This window comes from Periophthalmus magnuspinnatus, chromosome 23, assembly GCF_009829125.3.
Source record: "Periophthalmus magnuspinnatus isolate fPerMag1 chromosome 23, fPerMag1.2.pri, whole genome shotgun sequence".
Classification (NCBI taxonomy): domain Eukaryota; kingdom Metazoa; phylum Chordata; class Actinopteri; order Gobiiformes; family Gobiidae; genus Periophthalmus; species Periophthalmus magnuspinnatus.
In genome coordinates, this window is record NC_047148.1 from 1450677 (window position 1) to 1475237 (window position 24561).

General features: G+C 40.5%; 1 protein-coding gene across 2 annotated transcripts; it reads left to right on the top strand.

The window, feature by feature from the left end:
- The first annotated feature begins 1295 nt into the window (after window positions 1-1295).
- Window positions 1296-23631, top strand: LOC117392286 (ras-related protein Rab-27B-like). 2 transcript variants are annotated; one of them, XM_033990337.2, is made up of 6 exons: window positions 1296-1546; window positions 16801-16972; window positions 19843-19931; window positions 21311-21414; window positions 21699-21822; window positions 22770-23631. In XM_033990337.2, the coding sequence occupies exons 2-6, from the start codon at window positions 16820-16822 to the stop codon at window positions 22954-22956; spliced, it is 657 nt and encodes a 218-aa protein (XP_033846228.1). In that variant the 5' UTR covers window positions 1296-1546; window positions 16801-16819; the 3' UTR covers window positions 22957-23631. The 2 variants fall into 2 exon arrangements, with proteins under 2 accessions (XP_033846228.1, XP_055087380.1); XM_055231405.1 differs by lacking the exon at window positions 1296-1546 and adding an exon at window positions 8124-8202.
- Window positions 23632-24561: the final 930 nt, after the last annotated feature.

Genomic DNA, 24561 nt, shown 5'->3' on the forward strand with positions numbered 1-24561 from the left:
CATGGCCTACACCAACACATGGACCTGTGTCAGAAGTGGGTTTTTCAACATGTGGTTTGTTACCAAAATATAAATCTTAGATAGAGAACTTCAAAATTCACTGACAGCCCTTGTCAGTTTGAGTCACACCAATATGTCAAATTTTGAGGTCTGGCCCATGGACCAGACCTCAAAATACACCTCAATATAGAGCCCTTTGAAACTTGTAGGAAAATAAGGCTGGTGAAACATACTGCAGGTAGCTTTACTTATGAATTATTACGGTAAATGAAAATGCTTGATACAAACTGCTTCCTTCCTCAGTGAGCCAGCAGATGTGGTCATGGCACCTCAGGAAGAGTAGCCTTAAAGCCAGTGTAATAGCAACTATAGTCCTTGAGGTATTTCCAGACACACAGTTTTGAATATTATGGGAAAAAATATAAGTGAATACAGATATCTAAAAACAAGCATATTTAATCCTTTTAATCCCCAGAATGTGGTGCATTCATGTGGAAATGCATTTTTGTATTTGCACATAGTTCTATTCACGATTTCATTTAATGTTGTAGGTGGCACGGTGGCTGAGTGGCAACACTCATGCCTCACAGCAAGAGGGTTTGGTTGGATCCCCAGGTCGCCCAGGCCTTTCTGTGTGGAGTTTTTCATGTTTCTCCCTGTGTCTGGATGGGTTTCCTCCGGGTACTCTGGTTTCCCCCATCAACCAAAACATGAACGCCCTTCGAGTCAACTGTTGTGATTTTGGTCGTTACAAAAATAAATGAATTGAATTGAATTGAATTGAATGTTATTATTTATTTATTTAAATTATATCATTTTTGGTCCCAAAAAACACATGAGCTGTGCATGGGCATTTAAATAGCGACTGATGTATGCACTAAATCAAATCAATAGAGACACTACAGCCTGTATGAAGAGTCCCCTCATCATAATTTGAAGTTACTGTGTTGCTGTTGGCACTAGGACCTTGAAACGAATTCTTTCAAGAGATACAAAGTGGAATGCTGCTTTCACGGGCGAACCATGCAACGGTAATTACAACTTTACAACCTACGTATATATTGTTGGGTCAGAACTAGTAGGCCTTCTAGGCTACATCATTTGAATTTTTCAACCTGGATTATGTTCATTAATATGGATCTTTATTCCTATCTTAATAGGCCCATGACGTTTTATGTAAATCAGCTCATATGTGTGACTTCTGTCTGTGCTCTTCGGATGAGGAAACCACCTGTTAAGTCTTACAAATTCCGAGTGTCAGTAAATGCATCCGCATCGTCACCTTCCCTCCTCCTCCACATCCATCTCCTTTTCGTACAGTGGGAGGTTTCCCAGAGTTCCCCAGCTCCACACTCCGTCAGCGGGCCTCAGCACACAGCCGTGCCGCCTTCAGGCTCCCGAGGGCCGCCTGCTTTGCTCTCCTCTTCCGTGGGACCCTGGGAGAGATGCGACGCCCCAGAACCACACTCGGACACGCAGCGAGCACTCTACGGAAGCAGATCACACCAGGCATCCACAGCATCTAAGTTTGTGTCGTTGAAGGAAGGTGAGTTGTGTAGATATCTGAACCGGAGGTGGGGGGAGGCACGACGTGACTCCTCCAGCGTCAGTGCGAGCTCGGAGGCGGTGATATGAGTCATACGCCGCTGTGGAGACTAGAGCATCAATGCAGGATTTGACACTTTTCGCAGGATTCCTCAGACTGACTGAGGATGAAGGGACGGAGCAGGGGAGGGAATGAGAGCATGAAAAGATGTGTGAAAGCAGCTTCATGTCATATTCAAGATCATGTTGCCCATATTTGGGTTTCCTTGTGTATAAAGTCAGGTGTGGGTGGGTTTCTGTAAAACAACTGGGAATGTTGTTGCTCCAGCTGTTCGCAGACAATGGCACGGCTGATGTATTGGATTAGACTTTTGCCTCACCACAAGAATGTTTCATGTTTCTGATTGGCCCTGTAGTTGTGGCATGCACAGTTGCTTTGGCTCAGGTTAACGCTCCACCTGAAAGTTTGCTGTCCAACTTGTTTGTAAAATGCTAAATGAAGCACTTACCTTATCTTTCTTATGTCACTGATGTAAAAAAAAAACCAAACAAACAAAAAACCATGCCTGTGCTCCAGCATGAGTTTAAGTCTTTCACAGAAATAATATGCTTCTGTCTAATTAGGTGAGTGGATTTGGGCAGGTGAGCCTCTAATGATTTACTAGGGTGACAAATTGAAAAAAATAATAATATTGCACTTGTAGTTTTGGAGATCTGTAAAATTGTAATTTCGAGTACCACCAAGTCACCATGACATTTACCCTCACAGTTCAGTATCTGGATTGCTGATATTGTCATTGACATTTTTTCTATAATGGCAACACCGAACCTGTAACATCATTTAGCATGAGCTAAATCTATGAGGGGGTGAGAGAGTGATGTTCTGGAGAGGCACATCACCACCACGATCACCACGCTCAGACTTCTGTCCCTTTGTTAAACTTTACCCTTTTTTTGTGCCGCTTTTTTTTAAGTTTTGACATTAGTTACAATAAACCTGATATTCTAATGCAGCACACATAAAATGATCTGGTGCCTCCCTGCATGTGCTGTCCAGAAGGACTGCACCCAAAGACATGTTAGGAGCAGTGTTCAGGGGTGCTGATGGTCAACATAGGGAGTGGTCGGCAGCGGTCAGATGTTCTGGGCTGGTGCGTTGTCAGAGATGGTCACGGTGCTTAGCGGTGAGGAGAGATCAGGTTGTTTGGCCGTGAGGCGTGGTCAGGGTGCATGGCGGAGAGGCGTGGTCAGATGGTCAGGGTGTTTGGCGGTGAAGCACCGTCAAGGTGCTTGGTAGTGAGGCATGTTCAGGTGGCCAGGATGCTTAGCGGTGAGGAGTGGTTAGGGTACTTGGGGATGAGGAGTGGTCGCTCTATAGTGTTGAGCTGGTCTTGTGCAGTGTCTTTGTGCATTGGCAGTTTCCATGGAGACGTGTGATATGTGTGTTCTGAGAAGAACAAGTGGGGGACATTATCTAAAGGTTAATCTGTGTTTTCAGGTGGGTGTGATGAAGACTAGAAGGCATCAAGCTAAATCAAATCAACTAGTAATACTACTACTACTGGATATTCACAAGGTTCAGTATGAAGCATGTCCCCTGGAGCTGAATATCACATACTACTTGATACTAAATCTAGCATCTAACCTAGATACTCATTTGAATAGGTATTGATACTAAATTCATATTCACAGGACAGAAATGAACTGTTCCTGAATAACTTTAGAATGATCCTGAGCTTAGACTGCTGCCCCCGCGACCCAGCCCCGAATAAGCGGAAGGAAATGAATGGATGATTATCCTGAGCTGTACTAAAACAAGTATAAGACCACATAGAGTAGAATACTCCCGTGGAACACTATAGCCTCATTTCCACTGGCACGGTTTGCTTGGGGCCACTTTGTAGTCGAAATACTCCCCAACTGTTCTGTGCCAAACAGCCCAGGCTGCTTTTGGGCGTGACACTGGTCTAGCAAGACACACCCAAAGGTGTGATGTAATCAGACAGCTATAAAAACACCAGTGCTACAGGACGATCAACATATATAAAAAGGGGTATAACAATGAGCTTGTGGGGGTTGTGACATTTAAACGATCATGATTAAGACAGCAAAAAACAGATAGATGGACCATGCACAGTTGAGCTGCCCCCCATGAGACTTTACGTGACAAGAGCGAGTGGAGTGAAGTGGAGAGGCCACCAAAGTGGCAAGGGAATAATAAATAAATGACAAATTTATAATAATGTTTATGAACCATGTTCTAAACCTTCAGCTCATTCAAGACAGTTGGGCTCTTTCGCGTCACGCACATGCTTGTTCATGTCGTACCACGTGACCGCTTTAACCAATCAGTGCTTGAGCTTAGCTAGAGCTGACGTAGACTGAAGCTAACTATTGAAGTTTTTTTTTTTTTTAAGACAACAGAGAAAAAGTTTATGATCTAAAAATAGGAAAAAAAAATTGCCACAAAATTGGACCTTTGTGAAAGCTGTAGGAGCCCTGTCAGCCGAACATGAGCAGTTTATGATTAAATGTGATTCAAATCCTCTCTGGGCAGGAGGGGTTTCGTCGTTGTAGTACCAATGACTGGCCACTAATCCAACAGCTCTAAGCTAGCGATACCCTGCCACTTAGTTTAATAGCTCCATGGGTCCCACACACGTAGGCATCACAATAGTGCTCTGAAATGTATATTTTAAGTAATAACCCTACGGCGGAATAACCCAAGTAAACACTTTTGAAAATGTTTTCATATTTTTCAAAACATGAACTCCAAGTATCTATAGCTGTATTTTTTCCCATATATTTGAGCTAAACTTGTCTTGCCCCAGGACAGTTATATAGTATAAGGTTAAAATAAATAAATATTATATAAAAAAATTGTAAAGTGTTTTATTGTCAGAGAATGAGTAAGTGCACTGTTTGCATGCTCGTTGTTGTTAGTTTTACAGTTAAAACTACACTCTGGTAACATTGCACTCTGATCTCTGAGAGCTGTGAAACGATTATAAACTTGTCACATTGAATAATTAGGATGCTCTAAATCACATGTGGCAAACTCAAGGCCCCTGGGCCAAATGCGACCCGCCACATCATTTTATGTGGCCTGCGACAAGGTCAATTAAAAGGTATGACTGTCTTAAAATATCAGTTTTTCAAGAGATACACAGTTAAACAGTCTTTTTTTTTTTCAAATCCATGCAGTATTTATAACTTGCATAAGTATACAAAAATGATTAATTAACAAGATTAAAAAGTAGTTACATTTATTTTACATTACATTTGGTTACATTTATACCGTCTTAAATTATATCTGGCCCTTTGAGAGCAGCCATTTTATTTATGTGGCCCTTGGTGAAAATGAGTTTGACACCCCTGCCCTAAATGCATAAATGAAGTTAAGAATATCTTAGACCACTGCAAACTGAGTTGAGTTGTGTTTTTTTATATAATCATAGTGACAGGTCTACATACAGTCCCGTAGAAGACATGTTTTATTGTGTCCTGTAATGAGCGTAAGTGAAGATGCAGCACAGACATTGCCATTGCTCTCAGACTGACTCTCTCATAAACTAGTCACATGACCATAGCCCGTAGTCACATGACCATAGCCCGTAGTCACATGACCACAGCCTCTGGTCACATGACATACCTAGTGTCAGAGTAGGGTTGTCAAAAGTATTGAAAATCAGATACTAATCAATACTAAAACTAGTATTGAAGCTAGATACTCATTTGAGCAGGTATCCGTACTAAAAAAGTCTCATTCAGATGACAGAAAAGAACTGAATTCCTAAATAGCTTTAGACTGAGACCACATAGACTAATACAGGTCCCCTTGGAACACTATGGAACGTACCTGGACGACTGAGGGATATCACAGATATAAGGCCACATGGTCATTTAAAAGAAAGTACTATGATTTAATGTTGAAAATCACATTTTATTACAGTGTGTTCTTTATTATCATTGCGTTATCAGAATTGGTTTTGAATATCGAGTCTATTCCTTAGTATCAAAGTTAATTTTGAAATTTTAACATAACGGTTTTCATGAGAAGATGTCTGTGTAATACCTCAGTCATCCAGGTTTGATCCATAGCAAAAGACAAAGTTTAAATCTGTTAACTGGACAAATAGTTGTAGGACTGAAGATGTTTTGTTAAGAAAGACAATCCTTCCTTAAACAGGAATGGGGGCCTTAGACATCATCTTTCCCCCATCTATAACTCCATCCTCAGACCCAAACAAAGAGAACAATAGCAGGGTCGCTAAAGGTTGGATAAGGTAGTTTCAGCTGAAACTGGAGACAATAGCTGTTTAGTTTCAGTGTAGTTAGCCCCTCCCTTCAGATAGAGATAGATATAAGACAGTGTCCACCAGCATTCTGACCAGAACTGAAGAGGCAGCTTGGATGAGCAGTGAAACGTCTTAATTCCTACAACCATTTGTGCAGTTGACAGATTTAAACTTTGTGTATTGCTATAATGCTTTTCAGTTTATGCTAGCTCTGAGCCAGTGAAGAGCAGCCAGTGTGAGGATGCAAACACTTACACGCAGGAGAGGAAGCGTTGAAGCATTGTGCTGTGTTGTAAGGCTGCTCCTCTGCTGCATGTGCCTAATTTGGTCCAGGGACAGGGGCTTTTTATGGATCACTGGAAATTGTGAGATTGGACTGTCAGCCTTTGATTTTGTGTTGGACTTTTGTGTCCTTGACTTGACTGTGATATATGATGTCTTTCATAGAGAAAATAGTGTAAGCCCTGTGTAAGGTAGGACTTTAGTCATTTAGTCGATTAATTGGCCGATAGTGTCCTAGTTTATTGAAATGTATTGTATTATTTGACTAATCATTTTATTTAGATTATAATCATTTATAAGGGACAACAGCAGAAATGAGTGACGAATGAGCTCAGGTGACCGTAGCTCAGCAAATTATTTATATATTTATATATATACCTGGGAGCTTGAGGGTTTTACACAGTATCTTTGCTGTTCCTAGTACTACACTTTTCTGGACTGAGATGTCTGATGTTTTTCCTGGGATCTGCTGTAGCCACTCCTCCAGTTTGGAGGTCACTGCCCCGAGTGCTCCGATCACCACGGGCACCACTGATACCTTCACCTTCCAGGCCTCCACCAGCTCTTTTCTGAGCCCCTGGTATTTCTCTAGTTTCTCATGTTCCTTTTTCCTGATGTTCCCATCACTTGGTACTGCAATGTCCACCACAACGGCTTTGCTCTGTTGTTTATTCACCACCACAATGTCCGGTTGGTTCACGATCACCATTCTGTCAGTCTGTATCTGGAAGCCCCACAGGATCTTGGCTCGATCATTCTCCACTACCTTTGGAGGTGTTTTCTACCTTGACCATGGCGTTTCCAGTCCGTACTCTGCACAGATGTTTCTGTACACTATGCCCGCCACTTGGTTATATCGCTCCATGTATGCTTTCCCTGCAGCATCTTACACCCTGCAGTTGTGCTGGATTATCTCAGGGGCCTCTTTGCACAGCCTACACCTTGGGTCTTGTCTGGTGTGGTAGATCTGGGCCTCTATCGCTTGGGTGCTCAAGGCCTGTTCCTGTGCAGTCAGGATGAGTGCCTCTGTGCTGTCCTTCAGTCCAGCTTTCTCAAGCCATTGGTAGGATTTCTTGATATCAGTCACTTCAGTTATGTTCTGGTGGTACATCCCGTGCAGGGGCTTGTCCTTGGTTCCTCCAGCACTTCTTCCTCCACTGTCTGAAACATTTGCTGAGCACATCATCTGTTGGGGCCTATACTATGTATATGTATCTATGTGTGTGTGTATATATATGTGTGTGTATCTATCTATATCTATCTATCATATCTATCTATCTAATCTATCTATCTAATCTATCTATCTAATCTATCTATCTAATCTATCTATCTAATCTATCTATCTAATCTATCTATCTAATCTATCTATCTAATCTATCTAATCTATATACATACACACACACATAAATACAAATGTAATACATGTGTTAGCTGAAGATTTGGTATTTATATGAAAAAAGGTAAATTGAACACATGACTCACAAATTTAAACTGTCTTTTATATATCTATCTTTTTCTACATAAATAGAAGTTTTTGCCTGAACTTCCATGACGTGAGGGAATTTTGAGTCAGATATAGAGAAATACATGTTCATTTAATAGCTTTGAGAGCTTTACCATGATCCCTTTTTAGTTGACTAATTGATCAGCAGGACATGTCTTTAGTCGACCAAGATTTTTTTGTTGACTGCAGCCATAGTCTCCAGTTAGGGATGGTCTCTTGTCCTCCTCTCCTGCTTTCACACAGGCTTGTCCTAGTGGTATTGTGATGCTCATGTGCTGATGGTTCTGGTATGTGTTCCTGCTGCTGTTACTGCTGTTGCCTCAGGACCTTGTGACTGCCACTTGTGACTTGTTTGTGGAGTGTTCTGGAGATGTTTGCTGTAGCTGCCGTGGCTCTCATCCCTGGAGCCAAACTCTAAAGGGAGACAGTGGATTGGCTGAGCCTGGGAGACGGACTCTGAGCCGAGACTGCTAACTGGTGCTGCTCTGCTGTGGGTGTGGCTTAGCGCAGACCTCTCCCTTCACAACCACTTCCTCTGCTCTGAGGCCACTTCATCTCGGCTCCCTCTTTTAGGTAATTTATTTATTAGTTTTTTATATTTCTGTCTGTCTTTTGAGCAGTTTTATGTCGAATGTGTGGTTTGGTTTTCACGATTGTTGGTGTTTTCAAGCGTTTGATTCGATTGTGATTAACTTTACTTTAAGTAACGTCTTGGACTATGTACTCGGAGTCTTCTGTCTTTACCCCTGAAATCTAATTATAAATTATCCAATTCAAAGTAGCACGTGGGCTGTACCTCAGTAGAGCTTAGCTGATCTGGTGGGTGTGTTTTAGCCGTGTGGGTGAGGGCAATCTTTGGATATTCTTGGGGTGGGGGTTCAGTCCATGGTAATGTTACGATACCAATATTCCAAACTCTATTTGGATACTAAGGAGTAGACTCCAGACTCAATACAGATTCCGTTACCACGATTATAATAAGAAACGCTCATTAGACAATAGGATGTGATTTTCAACATTAAATAGTTGTCTTTTATGTTACCACGTGGCCTTATATCTGTGTAATCCCTCAGTTGTCCAGGTAGGTTCCATAATGGTCCATAGGTGTATGCTGATCTACATTGTCTTTCTAATTCAGAAAAGGTTCATTTCTGTCTGTGAATGTGACTATTTTAGTATGGATACCTGCTCAAATGAGTAGCTACTTTCAATACAAGTTTAATATCGATTAGTATCTATTTTCGATACATTTGACAATGCTAGTCCACAGGTAAAGAGTAGGTCCGGCAGATCTACAGTATACTGAAGGTTTAACAGCAATTAACACTCTGTAGTGGATGCGTTCACACTTGTCCTGGTTTGATACTGGTTTAGTTCCTGATCCTGTTCTAGTCTTGGTTTAGCTCTGGTTTATTTTTAGCACCAGTTATGAAGTGAAATGTTAGAGTGAAGTTGAAATGGGCATGTGGACTCCAAAGTGATCCCTCATGATTACTGCATGAAATCCTGATCCAAAAATGAGTTTCAAAATAAGTCTGATCCAGGAATGTTACTCATAGAATTTTGTTTGGGTCTTTTGTGACTTTCAGTAGAGAATACTTACAACATTAGGAAGTCTGGAAGTCGACACTTTGGCTAATGTCTCCTCATAAGGCCTGGTTGTGACTGGTTTTAGTCATGTACTGATATTTTTTGGTCACTAGCAAAGGCTTTTTCAAATGGTCAATGATCAGCTTGATCCTCTGTCAGTAAAATAAATAGATTTGGAGAATGTGTTGACTGGTACAAATTAAAAGTCAGCATTGTTTATCTTGAAAGTAAGCCCCATAATGCAATTTTTTAGCCAAAAATTTTTTTGTTTTGTTTTTTTTTTCTAATCTTTTTGAATACAGAATATACATTTCTCCAGTACTTTATGAAGTGTGAGTGAGGTCACTGGTGAATTGGTGAAGTGTTTTACTGGGCTAGTTATTTATAGCATATTTACTTTACAATGAGGTCCATTTAAAAAAAAAAAAAACATAAAAAAAAAATAATAATAAAGAGATTGTTCTGTCCAGGGGAGATGACAGGGGAGACAAAGGGATCTGTTGTCCTGAGTCTTAGGGGCCCAAAATTGAAACCTTTGCCTATTAATTTTTATTAGAGGGGGGGTCCATATAAGACTTCTTACCCCCCCCCCCCCCCCCCCCAAAAAATTTCTGTGGATGGCCCTGGTTGTATCACTGACTGGAAGTGGGCATCAGTAGTATCGGTTACTGTATTTTTTTTTTTCTATAGTACTTCACACTTCAAATGTGTTATTGTGACAGACGAATTAATATGTGGACTGGCCCATGGCAAAACTTCTGCTGCTCTATGAATGTATAACCACATAATATTTATGATAATATGGTACTCCTTTGGGTGTTACTGATACTGGGATACACTCATTCAATAAATGGAGATCTTAACCTGACTGTGTAAGTCTGAAGCTAGTATGTTTCGCAGACTGTGGTACATGTACCTCTGATGGTACATGAGCTCCTTCAAGTTGTACTTGGACAGCTCTTCAGTTTGTTGGTTTGCCTGATTTAAAGTTAATTTTATCCACTTTTCTGTACTCCAATTTCTTGTTTAGAACTACAGTGAAAATTATATAGTCCAGTCTTTTAGATTTAATTTAGCCCTAGATTAGACTTTGAATAGTCCTGGGATAGACCTGGTTTAGATCTGGTGGTAAAATCATTTCTTTTGTGGTTCTTGGTGTGACACATTTGCATTAAGCAGCTTCAGAGAACGGGCTTAGTAGAGGAAGCTCTATACTGTTAAGTAGTAGTGAACAATAACAACATTCCTAACTTGTATATGCTAAAACCTAGAACTATGCTGGGAGCAGGGTCATTCTGTGAGGTTGACACCAGCAAAGACAACGTATTCCTGGGAAAAGAAAGTTTTGTGCATCATTACAGCTTCATTTCAAATATCCTGAGTGCCTGGAGAGAGCTGAGGATATCACATGACCTGCAGCCAGCCACAAAAACAGTCTTCTGTTGAGAGGTGTTAAAGAGTAGTGATGTCATTATACTAACATTTCGATACTAAAGAATAGACTCGCTACTCAGTACTGATTCCTCAATGGTAATTTAAAAAAAGACTCTTTATTTAGACAATACAATGGCAGTACTTTCTTTTATATTACATTGTGGCCTTATATCTGTGTAATTCCTCAGTTGTCCTGGTAGGTTTTATAGTGGTCCATGGGTGTATACTTGTCTATGTGGTCTTATACAGTACTAGTTCTGATAGCTCAAGATCATTCTAAAGCTATTCAGGAAAGGCTCATTTCTGCCCTGTGAGTGTGGCTTTTTGGTATCTGCCTGTTCAAATGAGAATCGATTCTATAGAAGATAAGATAAGATAAGATAAGATAAGATCACTGATGTATTAGTTGAATGTTTTCAGGCAGACTAAATTGCAACACATGTAAAAAATTATCTTGTCAAAAATATCTATATTTTTTCCATGTTTGTCAGAGGTGGGTAGTACTGGTTACATACTTTTACTCCTACTTGATTCATATTTTTATTGACGTAACGGTATGTAACAGCTATTTTTATTCATTCCATTTCCAGTAAGTCCACAAGTATTGCTTTATGTGGACAATATGAAATGATTTGAACATTTGTGTTTAGTGCACCACTCCTTCAGATCTGATTTAGTTTCTCATTGTTTGCATTCAATGCTTTGTTCTTCAAATTACATCAATTCAAACTGTAAAAAATAATGTTTCGTCCTGACAGCTACTGTTTAATTTATGAAAGTAGAGTAGCAGTTTTCTGAAATACTTGAGTACTTTCTTGGACCATTACTTTGTTCTTCTACTTGAGTAATATTATGTTGAAGTCACGTACTTTTTGTCTACTCTCTCCACTTTTTGTATTAGGTTAAGTGAGTTATGCCTTCTTGAGACACTATAGTCCCAAGAAGTGATAAAATGGTAAAAAATATAAAAACAAAATAAATCAGTTGTTAGGGCTAAAATGTGAACTTGTACAATTTATTTGTTACAGATTATATCAAAATCTTGCCTTGTCATTCCTGTGGACCCAATCTCGTCTAGCTGGGCTAAACGACAGCACATTTTCCTACACTTAACCAAGACTATAGTTTGTGACCAGGTCTAATCTCCCCGAGTTCAGTGATTGACTGGCAGAAAATGCACGGCGGGTTTGTATCAAATAAATGGTGTCTTGAGTATAACAGGGGACTGAACAATAAACAACAGCTGTGATTGGACAATGGAGAGTCACAGGACCACTGTGAGGAGCTTTCATGTGGCTTGTCTAATCACATTTGTGTTCACAAAAGACACTATTGTGAGCACCGCATCAACAATAGTACCACTAAGCTATACCAGATGTGTCTAGATTTAGTCTAGTACTGTGTGGTTATCAGATAAACCTTTAGTTGTCCCATAATGCAAAGATTACACTTATTTTAGGTCCTGTATTACACAAAATGCATTCTTGTGAACATTTTGAGCTTAGAAGATGTAGTTGTGTTTTGTTTCACACATGTTTGAGTAAATCTGGTTTATTAGTCCATCTACATGTTTTTGATGATGGAACAACATTATAATGAGTAAAAGCTCACAAGAAGGCATTTTGTGTAATGTAGAGTGTAATATTCAGGTTATAGGGCAAATTAATGTTTTTCTCATATCCACACATTAAAAATATCATATAATATTATTTTGCCCCACAATAGGGAAAGTGCAGCATTGCACCAGCAAGTACAACAGAAGCAGCAGCAAATGTCCTAAAGGCTTTTCTCACCAGAGCCAAACATATTTTAAGAAGACAAGAGCTTTAAGTGTTTGTTTGTTTGGTTTCCTAATAAAGCCCTTGAGGTCTACTCCTTTTGGTGACATGGTGCACTCCCACCTCACAGCAAGAAGTTCCCAGATTTGACTCCTGATTGGTATGGAACTGTTTGTGTCTGTGTTTGTAAGTGAAACAAGATATACCACCATTTGTATTGGACAAGAAAGGATTACAGTTAAGATAGTGAGTTACACCTCCTGAGAAGCTATAGGTCCAAAACGAAGTGGTAACATGACAACAAAAATATTAAATAAAATTGTGTGAAAAATGTATTTATTACAAATCTTGTCCTCACCCAAAGCACTAGTACTAAGTTAAAGGTAACTTTGTACTCTACCACTCTGAGTAGTGTCTGCACGTGACAAAAGCTTTGTGTTGACAATATGAAATGATTTGAACATTTGTGTTCCTTGGACAGCTCCTTCATATATGATTTAATTTTTCAAATGTTTGACAAAATATTAAATGATGAACAAAATCTGATATTTTCAAAAGGAGTAACCACAAAGTATAAATGTTACTAACTATAATTTTAGCTACTCTTTAAATTACTGTTAACCAGTAGTTTTCCTAAATACTTTTTCACTCTTACTTGAGTAATTTCTTGGACCACTACTTTGTACTTCTACTTGAGTGATATTATTTTCAAGTAACATTATTCTTACTTGAGAACAGTTTTTGGCCACTCTGCCCAAGTCTCTACACTGAGGCCCCTGTAAGTGAATTAACAGCACCTAAACTGTATGATTTGTATTCTGTACAACAACAAACATTAGAGTAAAGGTGTCCCAGAGTAAGCAGCCAGCTTACAGCAGCCTTCTTTCATAATGGAAGACATTGATCCAGAGTAGTCCACTGAGCGGCTTTTCCAGTTCCAGTGGTTTGTTTACAGCCACATCTCCTAGTCCTCACAGTACACAGCTCTTAATATTTAATAAACTCTTTTTCCACTGTGGACTCCACCAGCTCTCCTCCTCCCATCTCCACTCAGAACTCAGAACTCAGGCATCAGGAGTAAAGATAAGGAACAGGAGCTCAGAAAAGACTGCTTAAATCAACAATCACAAAACCCACTCCACAGCCCAGACTCATGGCTTCTACCGTGTGATGATGTCATAATGCCAGACGAGGTGCAAGAGGCACTTTTTCTTTTGGATTACCCTATCACTGTAAATTATACCCAGTTTAATTTTAAAATGGGAGAAAAAGGACTTTAGCCGATCTAAACCAGGACTAAACCAGATCAATAACAGGACTATAAAAGGACCAGTCCAGCTTGGTCCTGGTTTAAACTGGGTTAAAACCAAGCCGGACTAAACCAAAACCAAGCCCAAGGCTCAACCCAGTTTAAACGCAGTTTAAACCAGCACCAAGCCAGACTAAGCCAGGACTAAACCTGGTCTTGGGCCCAAACCAGGACTTGAACTAAGCCAGGTTTAAACCTGGCTTAGTTCAAGTCCTGGTTTGGCAGGACTAATAGTTCTCTGTAGTCACTGCACCTGCTCCCCCTTCTCTCATTCACACTGACCTTTGGCTGCTGGGGGATTACCCCAGGGGTTAGTGCACCCCATACTGAAGCAGGCTCAAGAGCACAGCAGCAGACCCAGCTCCATCCCAGGCTGATCCCCATCCCGGTTCCCCATCCTGTCTGCCCTTGCCCTGCTCCTGCTCCTGTGTGACTCTGGCCTGCTTCTGTCCTGTATGATGTTCTCTCTGCTGTTGCTTGTTCTTGTTTGTCGTTCTAATGTGAAGTTCTTGTTATCTATGGTTCCAGTGTCTGTGATATTGTTTTCGTGTTTAATGTTAAATCTAATTTTAATGTTGCTGTGGCTATAATTTGACATATTTACATATGTTCATTAATATGTGCTGCACGTTTGCCTAAAAACATACATTTAGCTGTAGAAGCACAAACAAAACTAAACTGGCCCTTCCTGCTGTGTGCAGAAGTAGTGAGTCCCATTCTTAGGATTATTCCTCGGAGAGACAGACACGTCTGAGTGTGAGGGTGACAGATTGTATTGTATTTGACATGTGAGACCAGGGGCCTAGTTATGGGGCAGGCTCCATCGACCAGGCTAACTGGATTTGTGTCCGAACTAAAAGCCAAACGAATCAGGTTTAAGATGAGAGCACAGAGAGGCCAGTGACCTTATGTGTGCAGCTGGACAGCGAAAGTCAGAGGTGCTAAGCTGGATATAGTTAATGAGAAATGGCACATGTGTCCAGTCTGAGTCTCACTGAATAAGACAGAGGTTCTGGTGAAGCTGAAAGATGTGGCCTGCCAGATGAAGTGTTTGCTCTGAAAACACAGTGATGGAGTTGCATTGTAATCTCTGCACATTCTTGAAACGTTTATCATGTTACTTACTGCTATGAAATCAATATCCAATCTGTCTTGCAGTTGTGCCCACAAAAAAGTTGAGGTACCAGATTTTCAAACTGCAAAGCAGGAAGTAGGAATGTGCATTTTAAAGTGTGTTCACAGTCCTCATTTGGTCCTGGTTTGAGTCCAGTTTGAGTTCTGATGTAGACTTGCTTTAGTTCTGGTTTAGTCATGGTCTAGACCAGGTTTAGTTCTGGATTTAGTCCCTAGTTCCAAGCTCTCACAAGCCCTTGGCACATCACTAATATTCACACCCCTCCTTTAACTCGCCCTTACTAAGCTTGACTCATTCTTAATGAAGTATATGTTCATTCTGCAGTAATTAAGGTATAATTATTATGTTGTACCAAATAAGTAAATGTGTGTAAGATCTATTTGATCTTATGGATGGATTTGTATCCAGAGTTGCTGATATTTTTGGGACGATATGCATGGCTAACTTTGGTAGTTTTATCCAAATTATGTAATTTAAATGCACTAGTTTTACCACAACTGCATAAGAGAGCAGGGTACTCATGTTTTGTGCTGTGTCCTCTTCGTAGTGTTCAAATAAAGCATCATGCATATTCTTTTAGGCATCTGGTTGGCCAAACAAAAAAAAACTGCCTCTCCTGGAGATTTAATGGTGATAGCTGATACACCAAAAAGTGCAAATATCAGCCCACCAATATATTCGTCTATCTCTAATTATTGTGTAAACATACTGCCACTTCTTTAACTTCACTATTGTTCTATTTTCATTTAAACTTGTCTGTTTAAAAATACTCCCTGGGGTACTGTATTATTCACTGTACAGTATTGTAATGAAGATGAGGTTGTTGTGATGTGGTTGTGAGGATGTTTTTTGTTTTGATGGTGCAGTTGTGAGGATGAGTGCTAGTAGTGGTAGTGGGGATTTTAGTTGTTGTGAAGGTTGTCCTCATCTTGTTGTGATTAGGATGTGGTGAGGTTGTTATTGTGGTTGCCTGCACTGTGTGAGTGGTGTGCAGACTTCCTTGGCTCATTCATTTTTAATTGCATCTGCTGTGCTTTGTATTTGTTTCGGAGCACTAGACCAACACAGCCCAATCTGCATAATAGAGTGAAAACATAAAAGGACCAGGACTAAACTATTTCTGATCTAGAATTATCCCTAACCTTAACATTAACCAGTACTAGATATGTAATATTGCACTTTGAAGGTAACATATCTATACATGGGTTACATATCAATATGTTTTTTATGAACAATAAGAAATGGTTCTTTTATTATCATTATTCTAATTATCAGCATCTCAAGGTGTTGTGTGTTTGTGTGCAGGAGTTACACTCAGTCAAAACTGGCTAAACCATTTTAAAGCAAATGTGCATCAGAGTCTGGATGACTTTTGTTCAATCCAACTGGAAATTCTATAGTACTATACATGTTTATTATCATGTATATTATGATGGTGAAATTGAAAAATTCAGTATTAGTATTGTTATTATTGTTGTACTCCTAACCAGTACTAGCTTAAAACATGCACACTAAGGAAGTCTGACCAATCGCAGCTCCACATCTGTGGATCCCCAGGCGCTACACTCTGACACTTTGCTTAAGACAGAATGGTTGAAATGTTGTGGAAGAATTCCCCCACTGCAATCAATAACCGTAGCCTTAATCAAGTATTAATCAATGTGATGAAACAAAGTGAAAAAGTCCTGTTTTTGCGAGTATGGAGGTTCCTGGTGATGGGCATTGCCATGGAGATGCTGTCAGCTGGTTGTTTCCATGGAAACACTGTTATTGTAAGTTATTGTGGCCTTTTGTGAGGTTCACAGCAGTGGTTTTCATCTTGGCTGGGCTACAAACCAATTCCCTATCTTTTTGAATACACTTTAAACATGTCGCTGATCATGTTCCTGAAGCATATCTAAGTGTGCTGTGCTGGATGTTTGCAGGCTTCTCCCAGTCCTCACTATGACTGATGGGGATTATGACTACCTGATCAAGCTCTTAGCGCTGGGTGACTCCGGTGTGGGCAAGACCACCTTCCTGTACAGATACACAGACAACAAGTTCAACCCGAAGTTCATCACCACAGTGGGCATCGACTTCAGGGAAAAGAGAGTGGTGAGTGCACTCTAGTGGTACTGCAAGGATTCTGGATATGAGTATATTAGTCAACTAAAGACATGTCCTGGAATCGATTAGTTGACTAAAAAGCTCTCAAAACTTTTCAGTACAGGACTTCAGACTAACAATTTGAGTTGGGTGCTTCAGTACACCCTTGATTTTTATTTAGGTGCACAAGAACATGATTTGGGTACACCAAAACCTTATTTCAGCCAGCATAATATATTGTCCTTAAATTGTTTCAACAATAAGGGCAAAATAAATAACTTGGTTAATTACATTTACCCAGATATACAATTCATATTCTATACTACACTTTTTTTTTACCTTTTCTTTAAATTAAAACAGAATCAGTTAGAAGCCTATAAGTTTAATTAATAAAAAGCTATTATATAAATATTGGCTTCAAAATCTAGTCAGAGTGAGAGGTCTGTGCTTTTAAAGATCTTAACAGTTCACTATAATAATTGCAGAATCTCAGCATTTAAGTAACTAAACACAGTGTGAAGGATCTACAGGTTTAATGTCACTCTCAAAAGGAAAACGCAGTGTTTGACTTTTTTCATCTATTTGTGAATTAAACTTGTGAGTTCTGTGGTGCGTTTAGCTCTGTGCACCAGAGTGTGACCAGAGCACATTAGCCTCAGCTCTGACTGGCTTTAGTAGTCTGGTCAGAGGCAAGAGTGAGTGAATTAATGCTTTTTTGTTTAGTTCTCATTTAAAACAATAATTTAAATGTGTTCTATACTATTTCATTATCTGTATTTATAATGAGAAGAGAGGACACAAGAGCACTAATGTGATGAGGATCTGTCAGGCACCCCTGTGCACCGAAGGAAATTTTTTGGCACACCAGGCAAACTTTTTGGTGCATGTGCGCCCAAAATGGTCACACTCTCGAGCCCTGATCTTACATCTGTCTCACCAAAACTGCACTCACAAGACTAATGGTGTATGAACTCCTGTGCAGATGTAGTCTGTTCAAAAACGGCACTCAGAGACTAGGACAGAGCAAAATATTTCAGTATTGAATATTGTTCGATACCAATATCAAATAGTCTATGCCGATATCATCCAATAACACTGGAACTAAAATATTGCGCATCCCTAGAAACAAGTGTATTTATTTACAAGGAAGATGCATTCATGCATTCTCCTTTCAAAAGCTCTCAAAACTATTAACTATAATAGTGCGTTCACACCGGGGCTTCAAGTTTACCAACAAAGTGGTGGACGTGCATCTTGGCTGTCCTGTGTTTTTGCTGCGCGTCTTTGAGCGTCAGAGCGGCACGAATCTGGCATTGACGCAGTGTGTCTTGAGCATACAGGCGTCGGACGCTCTGTTCGCACATCCAAAAGTTGAAAAAGCTGAACTTTTTGGTGTTCGACTCGCAGCATCAACCAATCAGAAACTACGCTCCAGTGACAAAGCGACATCATTATCCGGAACAAGTAGAAAAACATCAGCCGCAAACTAGCGGCAACTTAATTATACTGGGCGCACCAGCTAACTTAAAGGCTAGTCATGGACCCAGACACACCGCAGAGCCGATAGCCTCCACTGATGGGTTTTATGCAATAAATACACTAAAGTCACTCTCTCAATCTGGTCTGCATCGTTCAGAAAGACACAGGGAAAACAAAACATCCAAAGGCACTTGCAGATCGCAACGGACGCTCTGGTGTCCAGAGCATCCAAGACGTGTATCAGAGGCGTCTGCCTTCAAATGCCAAGGCATCCACCTAGAGGCATCCACCTAGAGGCATCCACCTAGAGGCATCCACCTAGAGGCATCCACCTAGAGGCATCCACCTAGAGGCATCCACCTAGAGGCATCCACCTAGAGGCATCCACCTAGAGGCATCCACCTAGAGGCATCCACCTAGGGGCATCCACCTAGGGGCATCCACCTAGGGGCATCCACCTAGGGGCATCCACCTAGAGGCATCCACCTAGAGACATATAGATACATAGAGATAACATCTTAAACCTCTTCAGGCATGTTTTTGATGAGGGAACAACATAATAATGTGGTACAAAGCTCTAAAAAGTAAATTTTTTTAACTTTAAATTTGAAAACTATGTTCTGAAATGTTAGATATTTTGAAACTTAAGTGCAATTGCAGATTAACTCTGCAGATATACTTCAACAGGGCAGGTGACTTGTTTAACTGCACAAATCTGCTCACCTATTAGTTACAGCAGCTCTTTCTGGTCAGATTGTGTTAAGATAAATCTCAGATTAAAGTCTAACTTCAGTAGGCTTAACAGAGCTTCAGAATGAGCAGAGCCTTCAGTCAGCACACCTTCAGATGATATCAGCTGCAAAGTATCAGTAAGTCTCAGAATGTTTAGTCTGACTCTCAAGTGTCATTGATGACTATATCACATTTCAAAATGTGTTACTTGAACAGGTCTATGGTTATGGACACCATTCTAACAATGTTCAGGTTTAGCATGCAACTTGGGAAATATTTGCACTTTTTAGCATGTGTGCAATCAACCTTGAATCTCCGGCATAGACTGAGATTCTATTTGGCTAACGAGCTGCCTAGAGTACACATGATGTTTTATTTGAACACTTGTAAAGAGATAACAACACAAAATGTGACTAAACTGCTCTCTCATAGGTTTATTGTAAAAAAAAAGACCTGTGGGTGAGTTTGTAGTAAATTTAAATTAAAGAATTTGGAGAAAATAATCAAAATTGGCTCTATATGTCTTTCCCAAAATATCGGCAGATCTTGCTGGCTAACAATCTGCATCGGCTATGAAAAAACAACAACATATCTGTCAATTTCTAATGTGTAAACCTATTTTAGGGGAAAAGAGGTTTGCCTTTAATGAAAATCCTTGTACTGTTCAGGTCTATACCGCATCCAACCCCAACGGGACCACCGCAGGAAAAACCTTTAAAGTGCACCTCCAGCTCTGGGACACGGCAGGACAGGAGAGGTGAGACAGACACACACTGCACAAACACACACAAAATCACACATATACACACACACACACACACACAGTCACACACAATCTTTTGGAACAATCTGTTGTAATGTTTTTACATTACCAACATTTCAAACTATTTCCTATTTTGATGATAGGAAATGGACTTGATACTCTACCAATTTCAGTTCCACAATGATAATGAAAAAATGGGTACTTTGTTTATCAGAAGACCACATGGTAGCATAAACTTCAAGATCATTCTTAAACTGTTCAAGGAGGTCAAATGTTGTCCTTTTTTGAATATCAGTACTTATTTGAAGTATCTGGTTTCAATACCAGTTTTAGTATCTATTTAATACGTTTGACAACCCTAGTCTGTTGTGGTCATGTCAAGAGCATTCGTGAGCACAACTGTAGGTGTATTGAAAGTGACATTTGTGGGTAAAGAACAGGATTTGTGCATGTTTAATCATGCATGACCAAAACCAGTAAAACTAAACAGCTGTGCCTTTTATATCGATTAAGGGGACAACATGTATTGGAGAGTTGAATTTCATCTCTCGCCTCATACAAACGTGCTATTGTAAACGCCAGTGTGACCTGAAGGAAGCCGCCCGCTGCAGGTGTCGAGTGAGCAGAGCAGGTGAAACAGCAGTTCAGAGTGTGTGTGTGAGAGTTCATTAGGGGTGAACGCAAAATATCGACACAGCAATATATCATTATGGACGCGCATTAATACAGAGATGTTTATTGTTATACTTTTGATGGTGTGATATCACCATGGGGTGATGGTGTGACAGCATTCATCAATTTGTGGGGGACTGAAATCTGTATACACACTCACTTCATGAGGAGCTTTTGTTGTGTGGAAATCCCCATGAGGTCAGTTCTTCAAAGTAGGTCAACAGCATAGTTTTAAAGTTAGGATATGGGTTAATTTAGGTTAAGATTAGGGTTTAGGTTAAAAGGGCACTATGTAACTTTTCTAGTGGGGTAAGTGCACCACTTGCTCATAGAGGAGATGTTATTATTTTGCCTGGAATGTTCCACAATATGGCATTAGTCCCATATATCATGCATTCATTCAGTTACACGTTGCTCAAAATACCTTGACAGAACATACATTCTTGCTGTGAGTGGACTCCCCTCCACAGATCTAACCTGCTTATTTATTGCTACACCGTGGCTCATTCTAGGCAAATCAGTAACATGGAGACAAGCATGGCAGTGCCTCAACTACAAACAGTGGCATTGTGCACTGTTCATATTAGACAATAAGTCTTCAGGATCTGTCTTGAGGAAATATGTATAATTCATATGTGTGTGTTTGACCGCATTACCAACAGAGTATCCATGTGGCCAGTGAGTGTGTGTCTTTTGTACAGGTTCCGAAGCCTGACCACTGCCTTCTTCAGAGACGCCATGGGCTTCCTACTCATGTTCGACCTCACCAGCCAGCAGAGCTTCCTCAATGTCCGCAACTGGATGAGTATGTTCCCCACAACCTTACCTCATGCACCCGCAGATAAAACAAAAAATCTACTGCTTGCTACTTTGAACTCCAGCTATTCATAGGTGGAGCATTTGACGTGTCATGACATACATAATTGGGCAGAAACCAGACACTGCCATAATCAACTGGAAGTCAGTGGACCTGCTTTTATGAATCTGTTCTACTGAGGGTCCACCACTTGCTTGTCTCCACTGAGATGCTATCACTGGAAACACTATGACTGTGACAGTATGTGACTGTGCTCCTGTTTGCTGTTCCAGGTCAGCTGCAGGCCAATGCCTACTGTGAAAACCCAGACATTGTGTTGATAGGAAACAAAGCAGACCTGGCAGATCAGAGGGAGGTCCAGGAGAAACAGGCTAAGGAGCTGGCTGATAAGTATGGGTAGGACATCTGCTCACTCTGCTGTGCTCACTCTGCTGTGCTCACTCTGCTGTGCTCACTCTGCTGTGCTCACTCTGCTGTGCTCACTCTGCTCTGCTCACTCTGCTCTGCTCACTCTGCTCTGCTCTGCTCACTCTGCTCTGCTCACTCTGCTCTGCTCACTCTGCTCTGCTTGCTCTGCTCACTCTGCTCTGCTGTGCTCACTCTGCTGTGCTCACTCTGCTCTGCTCTGCTCTGCTGTGCTCACTCTGCTGTGCTCACTCTGCTGTGCTCACTCTGCTCTGCTCACTCTGCTCTGCTCACTCTGCTCTGCTCACTCTGCTCTGCTCACTCTGCTCTGCTCTGCTGTGCTCACTCTGCTGTGCTCACTCTGATGTGCTCACTCTGCTGTGCTCGCTCTGCTCTGCTCTGCTGTGCTCTACTCTGCTGTGCTCACTCTGCTGTGCTCACTCTGCTGTGCTCACTCTGCTGTGCTCACTCTGCTGTGCTCACTCTGCTGTGCTCACTCTGCTCTGCTCACTCTGCTCTGCTCACTCTGCTGTGCTCACTCTGCTCTGCTCACTCAGCTCTGCTCAATACTCCATCCATTCTTTAATGTGATTTTCAACATTAAATGGTAGCACTTTGTTATATTACCCTTTGGTGTTATATCTATATTCCTCCTCAGTCATCCAGGTAGGTTCCATATAGGTCCATGGGCGTATATTAGTCTATGTTCAACTTGATACTTTTGACAACCCTACTCTGCTCACTCTGTTGTCTAGAACTCATGACTTTCTGCAAGAAAAAATGGCCTTAGGCATCAATATTATGTAATGGTACCAACTCATAAAGCAACCATTTTATGAATACATCCCATTTATAGATTTATTTGCATACATTCTGGGGATTTTGAGCATCCTTATGATGATATGACATGACATTTTAACTATGTTTGTCCCTTCCAGTATCCCATACTTTGAAACGAGTGCTGCCACCGGGGTGGAGGTGGACAAGGCGGTCATCACGCTGCTGGACTTGGTCATGAAGAGGATGGAACAGTGCGTGGACAAACCTTCAGCCGAACCAGCTAATGGTATGGGAGTGGCCAAGCTCGGCGCCTCACAGACCAATGAGAAGAAGTGTGCATGTTAGACAGCATCAGGAAGCGACCAATCAGCTGCTCCTCACCCTACTCTAGCTGCCTACTTTTTGTTTAGCCTTGGTGCATGTTCGTTTGTCTTTTGTCATACGGCAGCCCCCGACATGATTTCAGTTTTTACACCTAGTGCGTTAAAGGTCCAATAAAATATGCACTTTTGGGTGACATCACGACTTTCTAATAAGCCAGTTGTTTAACATTGAACTGGTGGACAGATATAAATTGAATAGTAAATTTGATCTTGTCAAAACTGTAAAAATGCAGATTGATCTGCTTTATGATTAATCTTTGTTTTTATGAGCCCTATCCACATGACACAACAACTGTCCCAAACCTCACACTAGTATTAAAACTGGTTGTATTATTTCAACACCGATATTTTGTCAGCTGTTTATTTTTAATCTGCCAAACGTGTGTGCCTCTTCAGCAAATAGGTTTCAACATTTGAGCATTTTAAGTTTGGACATTTCTTTAAAAACGGTCAGTCTTGCATACAGTTATATCGTCCCCTGCTTTCCACATGAAATTATGACATTGTGTTTACAACTTTAGCCTTTTAAAACAATTCTGGACTGAATGAATTTAAAAGCACTTACTAGATTACCACCGGCCTGAATATGCAAGATTACTCAAATCATAATACAATACTAAAGTAAATGTATAAGTAATTGAGTATTTAAGTACCACAGATTTTGAGAACGACTTCAGAGTCAAATGTAGTGATCGTAATACAGAATATAGAATTATTAGAAGATCCCACTTAGTAGGCCCTTTAAGACTTGATAATAACACTCAAGTGTGATCTAAGCCAGGACTGAACAAACACTACAGATTACAGTCTCTGAAGCAGGGCTAAACCAAGAGATGCATGTTTTTACTTAATCGTCAGTGCCCTGTAGCCTGTGCTATAGAAACTGTCCTGTTTTGTTGAGTGACGTGACCCACTCTATTGGTCACTCTGGGAGCAGACAGTAGTATTCAGAGGCTGTTCACTCAATGCATTTTTCCCATAGGGACATAAGGACCATTCCATAAAGCAGCACCTACATACACCAAACTTTGCAGTCTTGTAAAATGTTGTAATACATATATAAATGTTAAGGGATCGGGAATATATGTACTACAGAATGTTGTTTTTTTTTTCTATTCACCAACAGTGTCTCTATATATTTGTATTGTTACATAAAAGACTCTATGTTCTTGATGCATTTTGTGGAGTTGCCAAAGTTTCCAAAATTTGCTTCCATGACAGGTCTGCATCTTAAAGAGTGGGTATTATGCAAAAATCTTTCTTTTTTTTAAGGTTTTGTACCATGTTATAACATTGTTCCCTCATCAAAAACATGCCTGAAGAGGTTATAGATGTCATCCATGCATGTTTCAGTAATTTGGCAATCTCTCTTGGACCCTACTTATGGTTGGCTGTAAGATTCTTTGCAATGCTCAGCCCAGAAGCCTATGTCACCCATCCTCCCACATGACAATTTTCCATAAATATGCAAAAGCATGATACAAAACTATACACAGCAACTTCATAAACCTGATGTGATGTGCAGTAGTTTCATTAGTTGAATGTACAGGGAGGGATCTAAGCATCA

Bases quoted from the DNA above. Each gene is read 5' to 3' on its own strand.
- LOC117392286 (XM_033990337.2), top strand. From the start codon at position 16,820: ATGACTGATGGGGATTATGACTACCTGATCAAGCTCTTAGCGCTGGGT. The intron at 16,973-19,842 runs GTGAGTGCACTC...TGTACTGTTCAG, and splicing joins ACTTCAGGGAAAAGAGAGTG to GTCTATACCGCATCCAACCC. The intron at 19,932-21,310 runs GTGAGACAGACA...TCTTTTGTACAG, and splicing joins GACACGGCAGGACAGGAGAG to GTTCCGAAGCCTGACCACTG.